This window comes from Andrographis paniculata, unplaced genomic scaffold (assembly GCF_009805555.1).
Source record: "Andrographis paniculata isolate CXL003 unplaced genomic scaffold, ASM980555v1 Contig10END, whole genome shotgun sequence".
In the NCBI taxonomy this organism is placed as follows: Eukaryota; Viridiplantae; Streptophyta; class Magnoliopsida; order Lamiales; family Acanthaceae; genus Andrographis; species Andrographis paniculata.
The window spans coordinates 531,145-553,531 of NW_026137380.1; the positions used below are offsets into that span (position 1 = coordinate 531,145).

The following is a 22,387-nucleotide window of genomic DNA, read 5'->3' on the forward strand; positions in this document are numbered from 1 at the left end:
TTATTTTTAAAAAATATCTAATCAAATATTTATTTATTTTTTCAAATTAAATGCTATTTTAATTTAAAATTTTCATTAGAGTCAAATCGAACAACGGTGCTAATGCTTTCCACTAGAGTGGATGGCGGCGGCGTTCATGCAGTGGCCCGACTCCGACAGCTTTAAAAAAAAAAAAGCAGTTTTTTGCAATAATTGCATAAATTTTCCCAATCCACCAATCTTGACCATTCTAATCACTACAAAAATCCCCCAAACCGACACACAATCTGATCATTGAAGAATCAGGTTCAATTCAAAGATGAAAATTTTTCCCAGGATGATTCTACTGCCGCTATGGGGATTTCTCATCTTGTCCGATCATCGTCTTCAACTGGTCTGCGCAGAGAGATCAGTGTACATTGTCCACATGGACAGATCCCTAATGCCCATGGTCTTCTCCTCCCACCGTCACTGGTACTCTTCCCTCCTCCTCTCTGCCCAGACATCATCGGACTCCGACCACACTCTCAAACAAAAGCTTATCTACGTCTACCAGAACGCCTTCCATGGCTTCAGCGCCTTACTCTCAGAACACGAACTGGAAGCGCTCAACACGGCCCCAGGCTTCATCTCTGCTTACAAGAACACGCCCGTGTCGACCGAAACTACCCGCTCCGTCGATTTCCTCTCCCTCAGCACCGCCGCCGGAATATGGCCGGCGTCGAAGTACGGCAAGGACGTCATCATCGGCGTCGTTGATTCCGGAATTTGGCCGGAGAGCCTGAGCTTCCGCGACGACGGGATCGGAAAAGTCCCCGCCCGGTGGAAGGGGATCTGCCAGGCCGGAGAACAATTCAATTCGTCGCACTGCAACCGGAAATTGATCGGAGCTAGGTACTTCAACCAGGGGATTCTGGCGGCGGATCCGAATATTACGATTCCGATGAACTCCGCCAGAGATATCGACGGCCACGGCACTCACGTCGCCTCCACCGCCGCCGGAAACTTCGTCTCCGGCGTGTCGTACTTCGGTTACGCCGGAGGCACGGCGAGAGGCGTCGCACCACGCGCCAGGCTGGCCGTGTATAAGGTCTTGTGGAGCGTCGGCGGCAGCGGAGCCGCTGATACCCTCGCCGGAATCGATCAGGCCGTCGCCGACGGAGTCGACATTTTGTCGATCTCCATCGGCGCTGGATTCGACGATTTCAATCTTTATCAGAACTCCCTGTCGATCGCCAGTTTCGGCGCTCGACAGAGAGGTATCATCGTTTGCTTTTCAGCAGGTAATCGGGGCCCCGGAACCCGGACTATCCGGGACAAGGGGATCCCGTGGGCGGTAATCGTCGCCGCCGGAACAATCGACCGGTGGTTCGCCGGGAAATTAACTCTCGGAAACGGAAAATCCTTTACCGGATGGACTCTTTTTCCCCGGCAAGCTTCGATTAAGAACTTGCCGGTTGTCTACAACGAGACATTGTCCGCATGCGATTCGACATTGTCGGAGCTCACCGAGGAAGCGATCATCGTGTGCAAAACCGAGCCCGGATCGGTGTTTCTCGACAGCACGTTGTTAAACGTGGCGCGTTCGAAAGCCAAGGCGGCGATCGTCATCGGCGAGGATCCGAAGATTTTCAGGACGACGATGTTTCCGCATCCGGCGACCGTCGTCAGCCTGTCGGAGGGCCAGGAGGTGATCGATTACGCGACGAAGGGTTCGTCGCCGACGGCAACGATCGAATTCCGGCAGACGATCGTCGGTCCTGGCCGGAAGCCGGCTCCGGCCCTGGCGGAGTTTTCATCCAGGGGACCTGCCAGGAGCTATGAAGGGATCCTGAAGCCCGACGTGACGGCGCCGGGAGTGCTGATCCTCGCCGGAAACAGCCCGGGAGTGGCGGCGGCGGCCATTAATGAAACGAGCCTGTTTAGTAACTACACGCTCCTGTGGGGGACTTCCATGGCCTGTCCGCACGTTTCCGGCGTCGCCGCCCTTCTGAAGGCGGCGCACCCCGACTGGAGCCCGTCGGCGATCCAATCGGCGATGATGACCACCGCCGGGCAGTTGGACAACGCCGGGCACCCAATCAGGGAGGAGGACGGTTCGCCTCTGTACGCCTCTCCTCTAGGAATCGGGTCGGGTCAGGTGGATCCGAATCGGGCGATGGATCCGGGTCTGGTGTACGACAACACGCCGAAGGACTTCGTCGACCTCGTCTGCGCGATGAATTTCACGGCGAATCAGACTCGGACGATCCTAAGATCGAATTACAATTGCTCGACTCCGTCGTCGGATCTCAATTACCCGTCGTTCGTCGCCGTGTTTCAGCCGCCGGAGGAGGGGCGGACGCTGACTAGGAGGTTTCAGAGGACGGTAACGAACGTCGGCGCCGGCGCCGCTACTTACAGTGTACGCGTAGAGGCGCCGGCGAACACCACCGTAAGTGTCCGGCCGGCGACGCTGGTTTTCCGGCGGAAGTACGAGAAGGTGAAGTATAGTTTGAGTGTGAGATTTGTGGCGAGCCTTGATGAGCAACACAGGCCTGGATCGGTGACGTGGATCGATCGGACGGGGAAATACAGTGTGAGAAGTCCGATTATGGTCTCCGCCGGCGCTGATTTCTTCGAGTAGTTTCGCAATGTTTTCATGTGGCTGTAATTCGAGAAATAAAATTGTCTGCTTGTTTATTTGTCGATTTTTCAATATTTTTTATTATTTATTTTTTTTAGAAAAAATACTCCATCGATCATTCATTCAAGTACTCATTTTGATCGAATACAAATTTTAAAAAAATAAATAAATATTTACAATAAATTTAGATGATAATTAAAAAAATTAGTAAAAATAAATTTAAGCAAAAAAAAAAGAGTATTAAATTTAATTTTTAATTTTCATTGTTTTACACCACTCCTTCTCGGTCGGATATTTTTTTCTTCTTTAATAAATGTTTCATAATGTTATCATACAGTATTATTTATTTTCTAAGTACCAATTTATTTTTAGATTAAAATAAATTATTCGAATGGAATAAATATTATATTTAAAATTCTATTTCAATAATTATTCATGTCATAATCCTAAATCCAAAAATTTCTGCGTCCATTCGTCTCTGGATTTCTCGTCTGGAATGGTAATGGCGAATTCGGTATCCTGCGCGCCTATTTTCTCGTTTCGCGCCGCCTATCCAGTACGGAGACTGCGCTTCGAAGGATACTCGGCCAGTTGTTTCGTAAAGTGCAAGACATCCTTAAGATGTAAATTTGGCGCTCAGGAGTTCCTTTTGCGAACAAGAGCTGCTTCTTCCGAATCTTCTTCTTCTTCGTCCTCGGAGGTCCACAGATCGGAGCCAATGGTTCCCCCATATAACGTTTTGATTACTGGTTCTACGAAAGGTTAGGTTTATTTTAATTTTGGGGTTCAAACTGCAGCTGTTGTTCGCTTTCATTTTTATTTCAATGGCGAACAGTTCCATTTTACTTGATGCTCGACGAATTCGTGGCATTAAAGTGTCGAACGGATGCGACGGGAAGAAGTGCCATTTGGAATTTTATCCTTGATTCTGGTTTCGAAGCATTCGCTGTTGAACATGAAGACTCTGTTCTGATTAAGATTCTAACCAGAAGCTTCCGTTTAGAATTCTTTCGTTTATCGCACGGACACAACCTAATACCGATTGCTATTTCAATCTTCATGATTTGGATAATGAAATTTGAAGAAAGATACCTCTCTGCTGATAGGATGATGATAAAACTTGAGAAGAAAACTCTGCAACAATAGATTCATAGTTCTTTTCTTTACTGTTCATCTGAATTGTTAGTCGAAAATGTGATCCAGTAGCTAGTTTCGCAGTCATTCGAACTCAGGCTGCACCGATTCTTCGCAGGTATTGGTTATGCACTTGCAAAGGAGTTTCTGAAGGCTGGAGATAATGTCATTATATGCTCCCGTTCGGGTAAAGAGTTTATATGGATTGTTCTTTGTTGAATAATCGGCTCATTTTATATGATTGCTGAGCTTTTGCAATGGCTAATTTGGTATACTGCTGATTTACAGAAGAACGAGTGAACTCGGCACTTGAAAATTTGAAAAAGGAGTCGGGGAAGCAGCATGTGTGGGTACCTCCCTTGAAACTTTAGCATGTTTTACGTATTATCATCGCATTTTTGCTTCTTAAAGTTCCTTTTACTTGTAATAGAATTATAAGTTTGGATGGGGAATCGAAAGAAACATTTTGATGGTTTGATCTCTATTCGATTTGAACTTGTTTAGTTGGTTATGGCCTTGTATACCACACTTGTCGATATAGCTGGATTTTTAGCACCATTTTAGGTAATCACCTCAGTAGCTTGAAGTTTTGTGGTCTACTTAGTACATGGTTACATAGAACGGTGGAATTGGATTGAATTTTCGATAATTTATCCTATGGATGATTTCATCCCATTGACAAACATGGCTAGTAATTGATATGCTCTGCACTTGACAACACATTCGATTCGAAAACCTCTGATTCTTGGATTGTGCATTCTTCCCATCGTACGTATTTGTATTTTTGTTCTTCTCGTGAACATGGCTCTGATTTTTCGATATGGTTATTTCGCTGAGCTGCATATGATTGGATGTGTTTTTATGTCATTCATGTACTTATACGACAGTTCTTCCTAATGCAGGGTACTAAATGTGATGTGAGAGAAGGGGAAGATGTTAAGAAATTAGTCGCGTTTGCGCAGGAAAATCTTAAATACGTAGATATATGGGTACTTCTCTTTCTTATGCTTGTGCAGATTATCTTCGAGTTAACCTGAAACTTGACCCAACATTAATTTGTTAGCTCGAGTTAGAAGATTGGTAGTTAGTATTCCGATTTCTGGTCTCTCTTACTCCACCTTCAGAATGATGCAGATAAACAATGCAGGATCTAATGCCTATAGTTACAGACCATTAATGGATGCATCCGACGAAGATTTAATGTGAGCTCTCGATATATCTTCCCTCTTTGTTTCCTCTAAACGATGATACAGTTAGTGAGCGCACTCGGTTTTCTAAGCAGCGAAGTTGTCTCTACGAACACGATTGGTTTGATGATATGCTGTCGAGAGGTAAGGCAAGTTCTGAGGGTTGTTTCTTGTGGATCGAGCGAAACATTGGCAGACTAATGCAAGATTGTTTCAGGCCATAAAGATGATGCAGTCGCAACCTCGAGGCGGACATATTTTCAACATCGATGGTGCTGGCTCGGATGGAAGACCTACCCCAAGGTGTTATTCTTCGTCTATTATCTTCTTTATAGCTATATTGATTGATAAATTGTGCGCATCTATCTTCTCCGCAGGTTCGCTGCTTATGGAGCAACCAAACGTAGCGTCGTGCATCTAACCAAGTCATTGCAGGTGAATTTTTTTTGAAAATCTCTTTGTAAGATTGCTATCCAAATCATTTCTCTACCATATATAGTCTAGCTGTGTTTCTTTTTAGATCGTCGGGTGGATGATCCCTTGAATGCAGTGTCTCGTAAATCGATTGTTCGGGCTGAAAGTATCGAAACAATTTGATGGATTGGGGTCGAATTTTTTCCATTTGTGTGACTTTGTTTCTCTCGACAGGCAGAATTGAAGATGCAGGATGTCAACAATGTCGTCGTGCACAATCTTTCGGTACGCATCTTAAATCCACGACAATGTTTGAAATCTCATCAATCACGCCGTAAATTCATATCTCTGCACATATGGCATCGAAAGAAATCAAATGCTTCCTTCTGATTAATATATTGTGTTTCTCATTCTACGGCAGCCGGGAATGGTCACAACGGATCTTCTCATGTCCGGCGCAAGCACAAAACAGGTACCATTTTCTTCCCATCTTCTACATGCTCAGTTTCTCCAAGCTGTCGAAAACATGCACATTATAAAGCCATTTATTCCGGTTGCAGGCGAAGTTTTTCATTAATGTTCTGGCCGAGCCAGCTGATGTGGTGCGTCGATCTTCTTTTATGATAACCGCAGTCGATGTATGATGTGATCAAGTCTCTCCTTAAGTAATGTTGTCATGACATTCAGGTGGCTGAGTATCTCGTCCCACAGATAAGGTCGATTCCGACGAACGGATCGACGAGGCCGACGTACATTCGATTCCTTACAGGACTGAAAGCTTATTCTAAGATATTCTCAGTTAAGAAATTAAGCTTTCGGTCGTTGTTGTTTCTACTACCTTCTGTTTCTAATCCATTTCCTTCTTCTTCGCCATTGTTGTACAGAGAATTGCTTTTGGCGCCCGGAGAAACAGGCATGTTCTTGAAGAGTAGTATCTGTATATATGTATATGTATTGGCGTTGAGACTTACTCTTACTTTTGCTACATTGAAAACTCAGCACTCAAAGGGTGTGTTTGGTTGCCATCTAATTACTTTTTCCAAAATTTAAAAACTAGTCTAAACTAAGTGTCTAAAACATTTTAATTGGATGGCCCTTTTCAGGGTGGATGGGAAGAGTAGAGAGTTATGTTTGTCATTTGAAAGGGGGAGGGGAGGGAGAGTCTTGAATTTACTTACCTATTAATTTATTTATTTTTTAAATCCAAGAAGTGATCATAAACAGAGTGAGAGTGAGAGTGAGAGTGATGTAACCTTAAGGTCACCGGCCAAATGCGAGGCGCAGAGCAGGCCAATTTGTTAGGCACATCCGTGACCGTGTGACGCTGACAAGTGCAGTCATTTATTTATGACTTGTGCAGTTTCCAACTTTTAGTGCTGACTCACAGATTGGCTTTTCTAACCATAATGAAATCACGTGAACCCATTATTGTTTTGGACACATTCTTCCCCTAACCTAACCCTCCCCATTCCCCAATCAATCATTATTAGTATTATCATTCATTTATACAACAACAATACAAATAAAAAAACATCAGATTTTGTGGCCCCACAGTTTGTCGTATTTTTTCTTGAAAGGAATGGAATGTATGCTTCTTTGCTATTGCTATTGCTATTGTAATAGTTGTTTCTTTTTCATTAATTTGGTTTTTGCCAGTTAGCTTATTATTCCCCTCTCATTCTAATTCACCATGTAATCTAAGCAGGACAGGAGCTGATAGACACACTAGGATTACTAATTACTAAATCTTACTATTTGATTTACAAAATAGTATTTTCAACCATATTTTTGTACAACTTTCTTATAAACAAAAATTCTCGGAAAACATTATAATATACAAAAATGTTATAAACCCTAAAATTCAGCATAGAAGTTTGCCACCCAAATCCTTATTTGCACTTACTCCACCAATCAAGACTAACTGATTGACTTACTCTCTTACAGGTGGTTTCTTTCATAACTCATAACCTAAATTGCAAAATTCCTAATTTCTAATACTAATAATAATAATAATAATCAACAAGAGTCCCAAGTCCTAAATCGCTAATAACTTCACTTCATTAATGTCAATCATATGCCTATTTCATTGATTCTTTGGATGCCCTTCACTTTGTCTTGTCCTTATTTCCTTATTTCTTTCTACCTTAATGGCATCAAAGACACACACAGAGACACCGAGACAGACAGGCATATCTTCACAAGACTAGACTAGACTGTTACGCAGTACACCAAAACAAGACAAATACTTGGCAGGTGGCAGGGGGGTTACCATCCCCAAGCCAACCCAAAACCACAGGGAAGTAATGGTATACAGTCATTTACCTTGATATGATGAAATTGATATAGATTCAGTTTCAAGCTTCATTGAAGATCATCATCATTCATCAATGGCTGATCCAAGAATCCCATCCCTCCCCTTCTTGCTCATGCTACTCCTTTTTCTGCTGCCCCATGGCTCAAACCAGCTGGAGTTTTCACAATCCCAAACCTTGGTGAGAATCAAGCAGCAGCTGGAGTACCCTGAGAACCAGAGCAGGTGGAGTGAGAATCAAGACTTTTGCAACTCTGAGCCCACACAAATTCTCACTCTAGCCTGCTATGAAGATGCCATCACTCAGCTTCATCTCACTGGTAACCAATGGTTTCCTCATTTGCCACAAGATTTTTCCACTTCTGCCCTCTTTTCAAATCTTGCTGCTTTGCCCAACTTAAAAGTGCTGTCTTTGGTATCCATGGGCCTGAAGGGACCTTTGCCCCGGGAAATTGGGGGCTTATCTTCCCTGGAAATACTCAACCTCAGTTCAAACTCCTTCAATGGTCCAATCCCCAGAGAAATTTCAAACATGAGAAATCTACAGACCCTGATTTTGGATTACAATGGCTTCGCTGGTAGTCTACCTGAGTGGATAGGGTTCTTCCCTGAACTTAGGGTTCTTAGCCTCAAGAACAACTCCTTCACTGGTTCATTCCCAAAAGCATTGTCTAGAATGGAGACCCTCAGGGCCCTGGTCCTGTCTGGAAACAATTTATCAGGACAGCTCCCTGGATTGCAGAACTTGACAAACCTGCAAGTTCTTGATCTGGGCAACAACAATCTTGGAGCCCAATTCCCCAGACTGCCTACAAAGTTGCTTTCATTAACCCTAAGGAAGAACAGGTTCCACTCGGGAGTGTCTGATGAATTGAACCTGTGTTATCAGCTTCAGCGGCTGGATATTTCCCAGAACCAACTTGTTGGGCCATTGCCACCATCCTTTCTTACACTGCCCTCACTCACTTATCTGGACATCAGTGGGAATAAATTCACAGGAAAGCTCCTGCAGAACATGTCCTGCAATGCACGCCTCACATTCGCAAACCTATCCGAAAACAGGCTCACAGGAGATTTGCCTGATTGCCTGCATCACAATGCAAAAGATAAGATTGTTATGTATGATGGGAACTGTTTATCCGGCAGTTACCGGTACCCGCATCAGCATCCTTTGCCATTTTGTCATAATGAGGCTCTGGCTGTGGGAATCACACCTCACAAGCAGCATGAGAGAAAGCCATACGGCAGAACAGTTCTGGCATCGAGTATTGTCGGAAGCTTAGCCGGGGTAGCTGTGCTGTTTGGCCTTGCATTCCTGTTTGTGAAGAAGGAACTTGACAAAAAATATCAGAATGTAAACGAAGTACCTCACACAAGATTGACAGTGGATAAGGTCTCCCCAGCATACACACTTCAGCTGCTCAAGGATGCAAGTAAGTATGCATGCATTGTCTGTTCTTCATCTTCATCTTTGTGCTGCACTTTATTCAAAATCTGCTTGAGCGAAGTTCTACTACATTTTCAAAACCAAAACCATTTAAGATGGAGAGTGGAGAATGCATGTCATGCTCCCTCAATCTAAATGAGGTTTTGAGCAAACCTTTTTGTAACTAGAGCTTGCATAACAAGTAGTATAGTTCAATCCACAGTCACTTTGTAGTGGAATTGCAATCTTGGACTCATTCTTGAATGTTTCACTTCCGAGCATGAACAGGGTACATTTCTGAAGTGAAGAAGTTGGGAGCACTTGGGATGCCACCATACAGAACGTTTGTTCAGGAAGAGCTCAAGGAGGCCACCAGTAACTTCAGCTCATCAAACTTTATTGGGGAAGGGTCTTATGGACAGGTATGTTCAGCTCACCACAAGAGATCTCTCTTTGTATCAGCTTGAGCTTAGTCCAAACAAATTATTTCAATCCATCATCAAGTCATCCATTGTCTATCGAATCAGGTGTACAAAGGATTGCTCACTGATGGAACTATCGTTGCCATAAGATGCTTGAAACTTAAGAAAAGACAAGGTATTCATACCTGCACACCCCAACTTGAGCTGGTTGCAAAACTCAGACATTGCCACTTGGTTGGTGTAATTGGCCATTGCATTGAGTTCTGTCAAGACGACTCTATCAACAGGATTTATCTTGTGTTTGAGTATGTGCCGAATGGGACACTCAGAAGATACATATCAGGTAAGACTGAAGACACACTAGCATACATCTGAGGCACACCGAGTAATATAGTAACTTGTATGAGGGTGCCGTTAGTTTTCTGTTAAAAACTTGATTTTGATCAATATATAGTTCAACAGATGGACAATCAGGACATAAGTTTACCTGGACACAAAGAATAGCAGCAGGCATTGGAGTTGCGCGAGGGATCCAGTTTCTTCATACGGGAATAGTACCCGGTGTATACTCGAACTGTCTGAAGATAACAGACATCCTGCTGGACAACGATCTGTATGTGAAGATCAGCAAATACAATTTAACTCTGCTAACAGAAAATAGGAGATGGGTAAGAACAGAAGTCCTTTACCTTGTTCAGTTACATATACTTGCTACATTGTTTCTTTCAACACCATCCATCGGCAAAGAAGATTCCTCACCTCTCCTGTTCTATATACATTCCTTAGGATGAAGTTGAAGGTTCCTCCCATGGATCAAAGGACAATTTTCATTCCATGTAAGTGTTTTCTTCTCTATCAGTTTCATTTTCATTTGCCAATAACTCATGAGAGGGCCGTACTGTCTTCAATCCACAGGTTGAGCTGCGAGGAGAAAAATGACATCTATGACTTCGGAGTAATTCTACTTGAAATGATTGTAGGAAGGGCGATAATCTCTTCCAATGATGTCCATATCTCAAAGGACATAGTAAGTGTATTCCCAAAACATGCAACACTACAGTTATATCATCTTCTATTGATACGACTGCTTTGTTCATCCCACAGCTAGCAGTGAGCCTTACAGCAGATGCCATAGCCAGGAGGAGCATAGTTGATCCATCTGTACACAAAGAGTGCTCGGATGACTCAGTCAAGACTCTCATTGAGCTCTGTATACGGTGTCTATCAAAGCAGCCATCGGAGAGGCCTTCCGTGGAGGATATATTGTGGAACTTGCAGTTTGCAGCTCAGGTTCAGGATACGTGGATCCGAGATTCCCCACTACATTCAACTAGCAGCGTTCAAGAGTCCCCACTGCATTCAACACCATAAGTAGAGTTCTGCTGTGCATATAATTTGCAGCAGCAGTATGTAATGTTTTGGATAGGACATGAATTGTCTCATGTCAGTCTTAGCTTAGGTTTTGTAAGTTATAGCTGTGTAAGAATGGGATTAGAATTGTAGGCGATAATGAATCCCATGCTACTATTGCAGATCCAAAGATAAGGTGATATCAAAAGAAATTTGTCCAGAGAATTCACTTCTATTATTGAAATGTAAATAAAAATATAACATGGAATCACAATTCAATCTCCAAAAACAAATGTGTACAACTACAGCCACTTTTGAAATAGTTATAGGTTAAGACATCCTGAATAAAATGCACTTATCTTGGGTTAGATGCCAGTCGAGCTTCAATGTCCTGCAGCCTGAGAGTTACTGCTCTCTTGTGGGCATCAAGACCCTCAACGTCAGCCATAGTAGCAACGTACGGGCCAAGATTCCTTAACCCCTCTTCCGTCAATGACTGGACTGTGATGAATTTCAGGAACGAATCGAGAGACACTCCACTATACATCCGGGCAAAACCATAGGTTGGAAGAACATGATTGGTGCCACTGGCATAATCTCCAACACTTTCAGGAGTCCATGGACCCAAAAATACAGAACCTGCATGAATTTAGGTCAAATTTAATATTGTGCTAGAAACTTGGTGAGTGAATTATAAGTAGATTATTGTTTTGCAGGCTGGTGATTCCATCATAGATGTACATCCTGCTCTGTTTCATAATTCATATCAAAGCACTTATAGATAACAGAAAAAGAAATTTTCAAAATGCAGAAAACAGTCTTCCAAAAGTAAAAGATCAACTATATTTACGGTGTCCAGATAGAACATGTATTTTACATAAATCTCTGTTTTTACCGGCATTTTCAATGAGGCTCTCCCACTTCTCAGCATCTTTCACATTAACGATTAAATGCTCAGGTGCATACAGGTTGGAAAACTTTATAGCCTGAGAATTGCAAGTCAGGCGATAACAGTATTAGGACAACAGGCAAATGCAAAAAACACGACTTTTCATGTTACAAAACAAATTGTTGAGGCTTCATGTGATAGCCGCTATAACCCAATAGGCCCATACAGGGGTGAGAAATAACATAGTTGAAAATGCTGATAGACAAGACTATGACAGCCCCAGTCCTTGACACTTGTATATCGCTGGTTCTCATAACACATAATGAGTCATGAGTGAACTTGTTGCCTTTCTGTAACAGCAAACTGTACCCAACAATAAAGCTAAAAGCCACGAGAAAAAAGCCAGTGCGCAATTTTCACTTTTGAAAAAACATTTTAGTAAATTTCCTTCATAAAATGGAAATTCAAAGAACATGCAAACCTCAAGCATATCATGGGCATAAACAATAAAGCTGTGACTTAGTGCTTTTGAAGCGAAGGTTCCTCGAGGAAGGCTGTTGCACTGCTTGTTAATTTCATCCTCAATTGCATTAACATTCACTCCCTCTCCAGCAACCACAAGAACAACTTGGCTATCAGGGCCATGCTCAGCCTGAAATTGGGAAACAAATGTTTTTCACAAGGAGACAAGATAACCAAACAACAGATTGAAGAAAAAGCAAGCTTTTGCTAATTTCATAAATTTAAAACAGATATTGTTGATATAGAGCGTAAATTTTGAACTTCGTAACTCTTCTTTTACATCCAAACAAGAGCCAAGGGGTTATATATGTAACAGCTTGCCACCCCCATAATCTTATGCTTCAGTTGACTTATGTAATACTTTCAAATAAGGCACCTTATGAAGTTAACTTGTAAACAAGAAGCAAGAATCCCCCCAAAAACAAACCTGCGAAAGCAAATCTGCTGCTATGTGAACAGGACTTGCATATTTATCGGCAATGACAAGCACTTCTGATGGTCCAGCTGGCATGTCTATTGAAATCATAGCTTCGCTGTTCTATTGAGAACAAGCAGAATATAGTATTAAATTCTAAGGCTTACAAGAAAAACTTTTTAAACTAAGAATTTACAGTGATATATAAAAACCTGGAGAATCATTTTTGCAGCAGTGACATACTGATTTCCAGGTCCATATATCTTTTCAACCTGTAGTACCAGAAACAAAAAGTTAGGTAGAGACAGCGCAAGAGGGCAAATTATGCACGACTGTGTACCTTCGGGCAAGACTCAGTTCCCCAGGCCATAGCTGCAATAGCCTACACATGGCACGTCAACTTTTAGTGGCACTGGAATGAGTATCCTCACATCAAAGTACTGATAGTATACAGTGTTCTGACCTGTGCACCGCCTACTTTAAGAATATGAGTAACACCAGCTTTCTTTGCGCAATAAAGAACTTCCTATAACCATACAATGAAAATCAGTCTATATACTATATCAAGACTCAAGACAGGATCAAGTACCTTGCAGATGCTGCCATCCGGACCAGGGGGTGTTGCAAGTACAATTGTTTTGCACCCAGCAATCTGGGCAGGCTGATTAAGAATAACATAAATCAGTTAAGTATGAATAAATTGAAATGGAAGTATAATAACCCACGAAAACATCTGATGCAATTGATAAAGTGAACATACAACTGAAAGCATCAGCGCAGTTGATGGTAAAACAGCAGTGCCTCCAGGAACATACAGACCCACTGATGCGATACTTCGTGCCACTCTTTTACACCTGACACCCTGAGAATCAAAATGGGAGTCAGTACAAATGAACCAAGCATCCAGCTATTGAAACTACAACACACAATGTTACTGCTTACTTCCATGTTCTCAACAATTTTCTCAACTGGCTTTTGAGCAGCATGAAAAGCAAATATGTTTCCATAAGCCACATCAAATGCTTTTTGAACAGCTGGATCAAGCTAATCATTCAACACCAATTAGATAGAAGTTGCGAGACGAGAAGTCAATTATTAAGTAAACTTTCCACAAAATTGTAAATCAACACAATCCTATGACAACAACTTAGTACATTTTGTACAAGAATATACCACTGGATCAGGAAGATCATCAACATTCTCAACTACGTTGTCTAGTTTCACTTTGTCAAACCGAAATGTGTAGCTGTTTCAATGAAAGAAAACAAGAAAAAATAATTAATGAATGTACAAATTGAGGAGCAATTGAACATCATTCAAGACCAATATAGTCAGCGGATTCTATTGTAGAAATCATGATACCTAAAAAGGAAGTCAAGAATTAAAGAAATAAATCATCCTAGTTAAAAGACAATTTTGGTTGTACACCAAGTATAATCAAGAAATTATTCAAAATGGCTAACTTTATTGAAATAGCTATTAACCAAATAAGATATGTAAGTGTAAGGGAGCTCGATCGACAGCGCGCAACAATACATCCAAAAGTGAAGTGTGGGAATTTCAACAATTCAATGTATCCTGTTCCTAACGCAAATTCATAAACAAGTAATAAATTGTTCCCAGTTTTGACAACTCAAGCCATCATACTTCAAAGATCCTCATCAGCTTCAGACTCCATAATCAGACAGTGTTCATCTAATTCACTTAACCACTTGAAAGCTTAAACACTTTCCTCTTTCTAAAACTAATTACAATATGATGCAGAACAGGAAGTTTAGGTCAAAGACAAACATACTCCTTGACAGCAGCATCGCCTCTGCTCCTTATGTCATCAACAATAGGTTGAACCTGAGAGTTGTTTAAAAATTAAGTGCTCAACAACTGAAAAGCTTCCTATGATGATACTTAATTCACTTCATGAGTCAAGGTATCAAAACGCTCGTATTTTGCACTATTAAACCGCAAGTGGATAAAAACTCACCACACCAAAAATAGAAGAAAAATCAATTCGAGGCCGAGCTTTTAGGCTATCAACCTCAGTAGCACTAAGATCTGACAACTTATAGGATTTCATTGAACAACTTGCTGGACAACAAAATGATCCTACAAAAAAATAAATTGCATAACAATGAAATGAGGATCCGGAAACAAAAATTTAACAAATTCATCAAATATAAAAGGGTGTTATTTCACTATACCCTAAATCAAATCAGCAAAACACTTAAGCATACAAAATTGATAAGCATCTCAATATACAACCAATTTTCCTGCTGTGGGAATCGGTATTTAAATATTCAGTCAACAAAAGCTCATAACGTGCATTGTTCATTATTCTACAAAAAATATATTAGAAAATCAAATATACACGATCCTATAGCATTTGGAATCACTCGTATTTAACTTTTTTGTTTTCCCTAGTCGGTAGTAGACGCAAGTTCAGAAAACAAACAGCTCGAATTCATTTCAACCAAAAGCCGCCTAATACACCTCTACAGAGACCCCATCACAGAAAATCGAATCAAATCTTTCAGAAACGATAATGAAAGTCAAAATGCGAGGTGTCATGGGAAAATCATCAGCATATATTTCGGAACTCACTTTTCTGTGGGTAAGAGGACAGCCGTGGGCGAGTAATTTTTGCGGCAGCAAACAACCTACTGCTGCCACTGAAGGAAAGAAGTCTACAGTCCATCAATACCAAAACCTTGAACACAATTGATTGACGAATTCGAATTACATATACACAATCAAAACAATAGAGTGTACAATCAAATCTAAAAATGGAACTAACTAGTTAGATTCGGATCGTACCTATCGCAGGATCGTCGTTGCTGTTGATAAGGAATGGAGACGACAGAGCGGCGGCGGAGTGTCGAGTGGGAGAGAGAATGTGAGAACGCAAATATCACTTTGTCCTGTGAATCACCAGAATCGAACCATTGACATATACAGTAATTCATTAAAAATAGCAGTAGTATTTTTTTTATTTTATTTTTTTTAAAAAAAAATCATTAAAAATATAAAATATATATTATGTTAAACAATATATTCTTTTAATATATATTTGTCTGTGGTTGTTTGTGTCTATTTAATTTGCTTATTCGAAATTTTATCTTGTTTCTAACATTAAATTTTTATTAAGTATAATACTTAAAGTAATTTTTTTAAATTGTTTAAGGCATATTAAAAAACAAATATATTTTATTAGTTAATAAAAATGAATACAAAAATTAATATTTTTATTATATATATATATAAATAAATAAATATTATATTTATAATTTATATAAAAATTAAAAGTAGATAAATATTAGTGTAATTGTTTTTATAAAACAAATACTTTTAAATATATAGACAAAAGTAATAAAAATAGTTAGAAGAAAAAAAAAAAGAAAGTATCTTCGAAATGATATAAAATTTAAAAAATATTATATTCAAATGATAACTGATAAATAATTTTTGTATACTTATTTTTTTCCGCCCAACCTAAATGGTCCTGTTTAGCTTAGGTACGCACATTAAATAAAAATAATTATAAATTAATATTAATATACTGAAATAATTTAATTAAAATAAAAAAATTATAAATTATAAATTTTAAAATGTAATTAAATATATAATTATATTTTTTTAAAAAAAATATTGAAAAATATGAAACCCAATTAAGTAGAATAGAGAGAGTATTATATTTTAATTCATTATAATAATTCTGATATAAATAAATACTACATGATTTTCTTTTAGTCTTTCTGGGATCGATATTTTTGCCCTTACTTTTTTAGTTTGTAACTGGACGTCCAAAATAGAAATACCGTATACTTTCTAACCGGATAGAATAGAGATGGAGTATAAATTAAAATTGACTATAACAAAAAGCGAAATTCAGAGTTTTCTCATTTTTTTTTGGGTCATAAATGATTATAATAATGTACAATTACATATAGTTGTGTGTGGAAAAATTGCAGAACCTATAACTGACTGAACTAACTAACTAAAGCCCTTCTGCAGAGTTAACAAACAAAAACAACACTCCCCAGAAAGCTACACAAAAATTCAAATCCAAAATCCAAATCGAAAAAAATATCATCAGATTAGATCGAACAGCCATCGTCATCTTCACCATTTTCTGTTTCCTCAGCTCCATCGACGATCAAAGATCCTGCTCATCTCTACTTGCTGCTGTCCCGAATCCGAATCCGACGACGAATTTTTAAACTTCTCCATCTCCCGGGCGAGCTGGATATCGTTGGGTCGCAGCCACTGCCCGAAAACCTTGACAACGAAACGAGGAACGAGCGCCCCGACGACGACGCCGAGCAGGCAAATCCAGAACAGGGCAGTATCAGCTACATGAAAGAATGCCCTGCAGCGACGACGAACGAATCGAACAGTCGAACATCAGTCGTCGATTTCAATGTTTCGTTTTTCATCGAAAGGGTAACGGTAAGGTTAAGCAGTTTGTACCAGAAACCGGGAAGGAAAGGAAGAGCGTCGATGGCCATGATGCAGACGAACGTAGCGATTATCGATCCCCAAACGGCGGCGTGGGTTACCCAGTACCATCGATTCACGTCCATCGCGAGATGCACGTTGACCATCAACACGGCCGCGAGTGTCCACAGGTCGCCGAGGCTCGATCCGCCGACGTCGCTTCCCCAATAGGCGAGCAGCGGGCCGAAGAAGGCGGCAACGCTTTGCCACAACGTGTCCAGCATCGTCACCCAGAAAAGCTTCCCGTTGTAGCTTTCGTCCCGTTGCCCCGCTCGGTAGAGCTGAGGGCGATTCATCAGAAACGTTCGACTCAAATCCTTGTCGAGAATCCCGATAGCTATCGTCGGAACAGAGGTGTAGATTACGGAGTAGAGTACGCTGCTCCAGTCGGTGATCGCAGTCGTCAACGTAAAACTCGTGTAGAGCACGTACCTGAGAACAGCAGCGACGTTAATTCAACATCGATAAACGGTACGACGACAAAGTAAAAATCTTACCAGAACAAGATGAGAACAAACACGGCGTTTCGATAGAAGTTGTACAAGATCATGTAGCTCATTCGCTGGTAATTCCAATGGCCGTGAACTAATAGCAACGGGACTAAGAATCGAAACTGGCCCATCGCGAAATCGGATGCCATCACAGCTTGTCGACCTTCTTGCCCGCTGATTCCGATGCCGACATCAGCCATTTGGATCATCGAAACATCGTTCGCACCTGCAAATCGGACAATGAAAGGTTCGAAAATTCATCGACAGTTTTAACCAAGAAAAGGGTTCTCGATTCGTCGTACCATCGCCAATTGCGAGAGTCATCACGTCTGTTCTGCTCTTAATCAAGGCGACGATTCCGGCCTTCTGCAAGGGAGCTACTCGACAACACAACACCACTGTGCATTTGCTCGCCAGTTCGAAAAGCTGCAAACAGACGAGCATGAATTCATCGATAAGATAAGATACGATACTTTCGACAAAAGCGATTAAAGAAGAATCACCTCTTCTTCAAGTTCAGTGTCCAGTATATGAACGAGGCTCGTTCCGTCGATGATCAACGCGATTTCAGCCATGGCAACGCCACGAGCATCGCAGATGAGCTTTTTACACATTCCGATATTATCTTGCAAGCTCTTTCTACACGTCTCCTTCGAGTTGTTGTTCACTACTATTTGCGTCATGCCGCTCGTCAGCAGCCTCGACGAGTACCCGATTGAGATTGCCGTCTCCTGTTTGTCCCCGGTCAAAACCCACACCTTGATACCCGCAGTCCGTAATGACTCAATCGCCTCGGGAACGCCCTGCTGCAACTTGTCCTCGATCCCCGACGCACCCAACAAGCCGAGACTATGCTCGACGTTGATTGCGACTTTTCGGAGCAATCCTGCCCGCCCCATCAGAGCATTGCTTGCAGTCTCATAAGCAGATTGCCACTGCTCGAATTCGGACGCGGTCAGATCCCGCATCCCGACAACGAGCGTTCTCAAGCCCTTCGACGAGTATGCCTGGAGATGAGATTCAGTCGCTTCGACCATGCTCGGATTCAGCGAACTATCGACGACGCTAAACATGGTCGTATCTGCACCTTTCACGTAAACCTTCACCGTCTTGTCGGGGCATCCTAATATTACCGACATCCTCTTCCGATCACTGTCGAACTCGTGCAGTCCCAAGACGCTGAACCTGCACTGTCCAGTCGGTATTTCAAACAGCCTTAATAATCGCTGGAGTTCACAAGATTACGACGACAACGGTCGATTACAACATCGAACAAAATAACGAGCTCGAGAAAGCAACAATAACAATTTACCTTTGTCGTTCCCCATGGACATCGATGACTATGTGACCTGAAGTTCTTTCGACGAGCATAAACCCGTAAGCTGCAGCTGCATAAACTAAAGCTTGTTCGTCGGGAGATTCCCCTTGATAATCGATCAACTTAACAGAAGGGTCAGAAGTCTCCACATTTATCGGCACGATAGTGTTGCAAGCTGCAAGTGCGATGAAGAAATCACGAGCATGACGATCTTTAACAGTGTCATTTCTTTTCAATATGCCGAGAAGATTACGGTCAACTTTCACCTTCGTTTTCGGCTTCAGAACGCACCCTTCGCCTAACAAGAAATACGACGTATAAATAAAAGATCGACACAACATAGGATTCGGTAAGAGATTGCAACTGCAGTACCTTGAACCGAGCATCCGGTCCGTCCATCGTCGCCTAAATCCTCGCTGTTGCTGTAATCGACACCACCGATGCTAGCACATTGAAACTCCATCTTGTTCTCGGTGAGTGTCCCGGTTTTATCGGAGAACACATACTTAATCTGCCCCAAATCTTCGTTTATGTTCAGTGCTCGACACTGAAACCTCGAGTTCGACGACTCATCGTATAACCGAGTATCCCGAATCATGAAAAAAGCTTGACCTACACGAACGAGCTCCATCGAAATGTACAACGATATTGGAATCATAATTTGGAAGACGATGACGGACATGAGAAACACGAGGAATATCTCCATGCCCCATCCGTAATAGTTATAATCTTCGTCTTCGTCCTTCGAATAATCCTTCTTCCGGTAAAACTGCATCAGATCCAACTCGTTGTCGTGGTTCCTCAGCCAAATACCATGGCATATCGACACGATCGTACACAGCACAACAAGGAACACCGAAAGGAAGATGATCTCCCGATTCATCCGCGTCTCGAGACGACTCCTTTTCGACGGAGCTCCCGAGTTGTTGAGCATCGCTTTCGTTTCTCTCCCGGCATAGACCGCAATACCGATCGCCCAATCGGTGTTCTTCAGCTCACAGCCGCGTAGAATTATGTTCGATGGACCGAGCGATATACGCTTCCCGTCGACATCCATATTCGCGTGGAAGCCATAAATGTTCCGGTTGGGCCTCTCGCACTTGATCACTCCGGTGATCCTCTCGTTCGCCGGATCCTTAATTTGCGTCTCTTGTTTAGCATAACGCGTCTTCAAATTCGATTCTCCGTCCAAATTTGTCGTCTGTACGTAAGCAACTCCGGTGGCGTCGCTCGTCGAGAGAAGCACCATGTCGCAAGGAATCGATTCCGTCGCAGAGACTTTAATGATCTCGCCGACGCGTATATCCTTCCATTTCATTTCTCGAAAGCGATCGTTCACCAAAACCCAAGCCAATCGGTTGTTCTCGATCTTGTCTGCTCGCTGACGCCGATAATCCTCGAACGCATCCTTAACGGCAGTGACCAACAACACGAATGCCAACGGCAGAATCGAGGCTCCCCGACCGAACACAGCCAGCTGAGGGAGCTGATTGAGGATCGCGATCACGAGAAAGTATATGTATGCGACTCGATGGAACTGCTCGTAAAGATTCCGCGGCAGGAATGTAAGAATTGAATACTTTCCGGTCCTGATCGAATTTCCGGCGAATTCAAACTTCTCATTAGTCCGGTCGGGATCGTTCACATATATCAGCCTGGCATCGTCGTCGCTGATCTCTTTGTAGGAGGTGCTGAGCCCTTCCTGATCAGCACCTCTCGAGCCATGGCGCACCCGCCGCGAGCCCTGGTCAATGAAATCCGCACCCCTCGATCCGTGCCGGACATGGATCGAACCTTGCTCACTTAAGCCGATGGAGTGAGTGCTCGAAGTCCTTGAATGCACCGTGTAGTACGACGACGATGCCGTCCGCTGTGCTGACGAATTCCGGCCGGAAAATTGGTGGGAAGTTTCACTGATTTCAATCAGGGAATTGGGATCCATCGCCGGGGAGGTTTGAATTGCAGATGAACAGCGATGTATGTTAAAAATCAGGGAATCAATCAAATCTCAAAAGTTCATGAGCTGATGATGAAGATCAAATATCCTCCGATCAATCAAATCAGCTCCACCATCTCCCAGTTAGAAACAATTCATCAAATTCACAAGCGAACCTTCGATCAGGAAAAATAAAAAACCCCCAAATTTTCAATTATCCCCAAATTCCAAACCCTAGAAACTACACCAAAGCTAAATCCACACCCCGGACTCACAGCCAGCACCAAATTGCTTCACAAAATCCAATTACCTCAGCTACCGAAAATCTCTACAGCTAAAATTTCCGCAATAAATACACGAAATTAAGGATCTCGATCGAAAGGCTTACAGCAGCTCGGATTTAAGCTGATGGTGAAGAACTTACTGTACAGAGGAAGTTTTCGAGCAGAGGAGACGAATCCGAAGAACAGGGAGCTGCAAAGTTTCTTCGAGCCGGCGAGTAGTTGGGTCTGATTCGATTGAAAAAGGATGCCCATTCGGCATTGCGAAATGCGGAGAAAATTCAAAGGTCAAAGACATATTATTATATATATATATATATATGTATGTAAATAAATACAGAAACGGGGCGAAGATTGCAATGGAGTTTGGAGAGAAAGAAAAAGGACGAGCAGAAGGAGTCGAGAGGGATGGCGACAACCCAGAAGAACATTAAAAAACAGGAATGGGATCTTTTCGGATCGGCATGAAATCCCGATCCTGATGTAATGATCTCGAGATGGAATTTAGAGGTAGAAATTGTGTGAGATCGAATCCCCGCGGTAAAATTCAATCGAAAATTTGATCGAATTGGATCGTCGATTGTTTTTGGCTGTGTACGTGTGGGTGTGGGTGTTGTATTATTTTGGCATTTGTCGAATGGGAAAGCTCATTTGTGTTGGAAGTCGTAGCTGTAGGGGTTTGAATTTCGTGCGTGGAGTGTTCTAGAAGTGAGCGGAGATGGACGGCTGGGATTGGGGCACGTGGCGTTTTGTGGTTGGGATTTGACTTCTGAACAGGGCTTTTATTACCCGCAGCGTTGTGTAATTAATAACTCACATCTGCTATAATATTTTGAAATAATAATATATACCAAAATATTTATGGATGTATTTGTATCTATATCTGAAGATAATATAAATTTAATGCTCTCTACTTACATAATTCACCATTTCGAAAAGTTTTATGAAATATTATTTTATCCAATTTAATTTGTCTATTATTTTTATTTTTATTCTTTTTATATAATTTTTTATTTTTTGAAAATATAATTATATATTTTAATCATATTTTAAAATTAATAATTTATAATTTTAATTAAATTATTTAGTTATTTTAATTTTAATTTTAAATTATTTTTATTAAATCATATTTATTTTTTTAAATCGCTCACAAATTATACATAACCTAAAATTTTATATCTAAACCAAATAGGAC

The 22,387-nt window shown here is 41.6% G+C and overlaps 5 protein-coding genes across 7 annotated transcripts; 3 read left to right on the forward strand and 2 right to left on the reverse strand.

The window, feature by feature from the left end:
- Window positions 1–129: 129 nt before the first annotated feature.
- LOC127244806 (subtilisin-like protease SBT3) lies at window positions 130–2,661 on the forward strand. Its single transcript, XM_051265315.1, has one exon. The coding sequence runs from the start codon at window positions 299–301 to the stop codon at window positions 2,603–2,605; it is 2,307 nt and encodes a 768-aa protein (XP_051121272.1). The 5' UTR covers window positions 130–298; the 3' UTR covers window positions 2,606–2,661.
- Window positions 2,662–3,029: 368 nt separating this feature from the next.
- On the forward strand, window positions 3,030–6,403 carry LOC127244838 (chlorophyll(ide) b reductase NOL, chloroplastic). Its single transcript, XM_051265366.1, has 13 exons — window positions 3,030–3,366; window positions 3,858–3,926; window positions 4,028–4,089; window positions 4,642–4,728; window positions 4,874–4,941; window positions 5,022–5,070; window positions 5,144–5,229; window positions 5,304–5,361; window positions 5,575–5,625; window positions 5,762–5,812; window positions 5,901–5,942; window positions 6,028–6,138; window positions 6,225–6,403. Exons 1-13 carry the CDS (start codon window positions 3,102–3,104, stop codon window positions 6,270–6,272), a joined length of 1,047 nt encoding a protein of 348 aa, XP_051121323.1. The 5' UTR covers window positions 3,030–3,101; the 3' UTR covers window positions 6,273–6,403.
- Window positions 6,404–7,563: 1,160 nt separating this feature from the next.
- On the forward strand, window positions 7,564–10,924 carry LOC127244798 (probable inactive leucine-rich repeat receptor-like protein kinase At3g03770). The gene is made up of 7 exons (XM_051265304.1): window positions 7,564–9,084; window positions 9,366–9,499; window positions 9,605–9,842; window positions 9,962–10,167; window positions 10,286–10,335; window positions 10,415–10,526; window positions 10,604–10,924. Exons 1-7 carry the CDS (start codon window positions 7,728–7,730, stop codon window positions 10,868–10,870), a joined length of 2,364 nt encoding a protein of 787 aa, XP_051121261.1. The 5' UTR covers window positions 7,564–7,727; the 3' UTR covers window positions 10,871–10,924.
- Window positions 10,925–11,099: 175 nt separating this feature from the next.
- Window positions 11,100–15,602, reverse strand: LOC127244822 (histidinol dehydrogenase, chloroplastic). 3 transcript variants are annotated; one of them, XM_051265354.1, is made up of 15 exons: window positions 15,487–15,602; window positions 15,274–15,341; window positions 14,657–14,778; window positions 14,471–14,523; window positions 13,849–13,921; window positions 13,618–13,719; window positions 13,436–13,537; window positions 13,265–13,336; window positions 13,139–13,201; window positions 13,016–13,057; window positions 12,888–12,947; window positions 12,688–12,798; window positions 12,220–12,390; window positions 11,745–11,835; window positions 11,100–11,488 (listed from the first exon to the last, which is right to left on the reverse strand). In XM_051265354.1, the coding sequence occupies exons 3-15, from the start codon at window positions 14,747–14,749 to the stop codon at window positions 11,205–11,207; spliced, it is 1,317 nt and encodes a 438-aa protein (XP_051121311.1). In that variant the 5' UTR covers window positions 14,750–14,778; window positions 15,274–15,341; window positions 15,487–15,602; the 3' UTR covers window positions 11,100–11,204. The 3 variants fall into 3 exon arrangements, with proteins under 3 accessions (XP_051121311.1, XP_051121297.1, XP_051121302.1); XM_051265340.1 differs by having other exon boundaries at window positions 15,274–15,379; XM_051265345.1 differs by lacking the exon at window positions 15,274–15,341 and having other exon boundaries at window positions 15,487–15,595.
- Window positions 15,603–16,548: 946 nt separating this feature from the next.
- Window positions 16,549–21,844, reverse strand: LOC127244534 (phospholipid-transporting ATPase 1-like). The gene is made up of 7 exons (XM_051265101.1): window positions 19,348–21,844; window positions 18,970–19,273; window positions 18,161–18,842; window positions 17,960–18,083; window positions 17,664–17,883; window positions 17,140–17,598; window positions 16,549–17,038 (listed from the first exon to the last, which is right to left on the reverse strand). Exons 1-7 carry the CDS (start codon window positions 20,915–20,917, stop codon window positions 16,810–16,812), a joined length of 3,588 nt encoding a protein of 1,195 aa, XP_051121058.1. The 5' UTR covers window positions 20,918–21,844; the 3' UTR covers window positions 16,549–16,809.
- Between the last annotated feature and the right edge of the window lie 543 nt (window positions 21,845–22,387).

Bases quoted from the DNA above. Each gene is read 5' to 3' on its own strand.
- LOC127244806 (XM_051265315.1), top strand. From the start codon at position 299: ATGAAAATTTTTCCCAGGATGATTCTACTGCCGCTATGGGGATTTCTC.
- LOC127244838 (XM_051265366.1), top strand. From the start codon at position 3,102: ATGGTAATGGCGAATTCGGTATCCTGCGCGCCTATTTTCTCGTTTCGC. The intron at 5,230-5,303 runs GTGTTATTCTTC...TCTTCTCCGCAG, and splicing joins GATGGAAGACCTACCCCAAG to GTTCGCTGCTTATGGAGCAA. The intron at 5,626-5,761 runs GTACGCATCTTA...ATTCTACGGCAG, and splicing joins TCGTCGTGCACAATCTTTCG to CCGGGAATGGTCACAACGGA.
- LOC127244798 (XM_051265304.1), top strand. From the start codon at position 7,728: ATGGCTGATCCAAGAATCCCATCCCTCCCCTTCTTGCTCATGCTACTC. The intron at 9,085-9,365 runs GTAAGTATGCAT...GAGCATGAACAG, and splicing joins TCAGCTGCTCAAGGATGCAA to GGTACATTTCTGAAGTGAAG. The intron at 9,843-9,961 runs GTAAGACTGAAG...ATAGTTCAACAG, and splicing joins ACTCAGAAGATACATATCAG to ATGGACAATCAGGACATAAG.
- LOC127244822 (XM_051265340.1), bottom strand. From the start codon at position 15,367: ATGGACTGTAGACTTCTTTCCTTCAGTGGCAGCAGTAGGTTGTTTGCT. The intron at 13,538-13,617 runs GTAAGCAGTAAC...TTTGATTCTCAG, and splicing joins AAATTGTTGAGAACATGGAA to GGTGTCAGGTGTAAAAGAGT. The intron at 12,391-12,687 runs GTTTGTTTTTGG...TCCCAATTTCAG, and splicing joins CAGCAGATTTGCTTTCGCAG to GCTGAGCATGGCCCTGATAG.
- LOC127244534 (XM_051265101.1), bottom strand. From the start codon at position 20,917: ATGGATCCCAATTCCCTGATTGAAATCAGTGAAACTTCCCACCAATTT. The intron at 18,843-18,969 runs GTAAATTGTTAT...TGGACAGTGCAG, and splicing joins GTCCATGGGGAACGACAAAG to GTTCAGCGTCTTGGGACTGC. The intron at 18,084-18,160 runs GTGATTCTTCTT...GTCTGTTTGCAG, and splicing joins ACACTGAACTTGAAGAAGAG to CTTTTCGAACTGGCGAGCAA.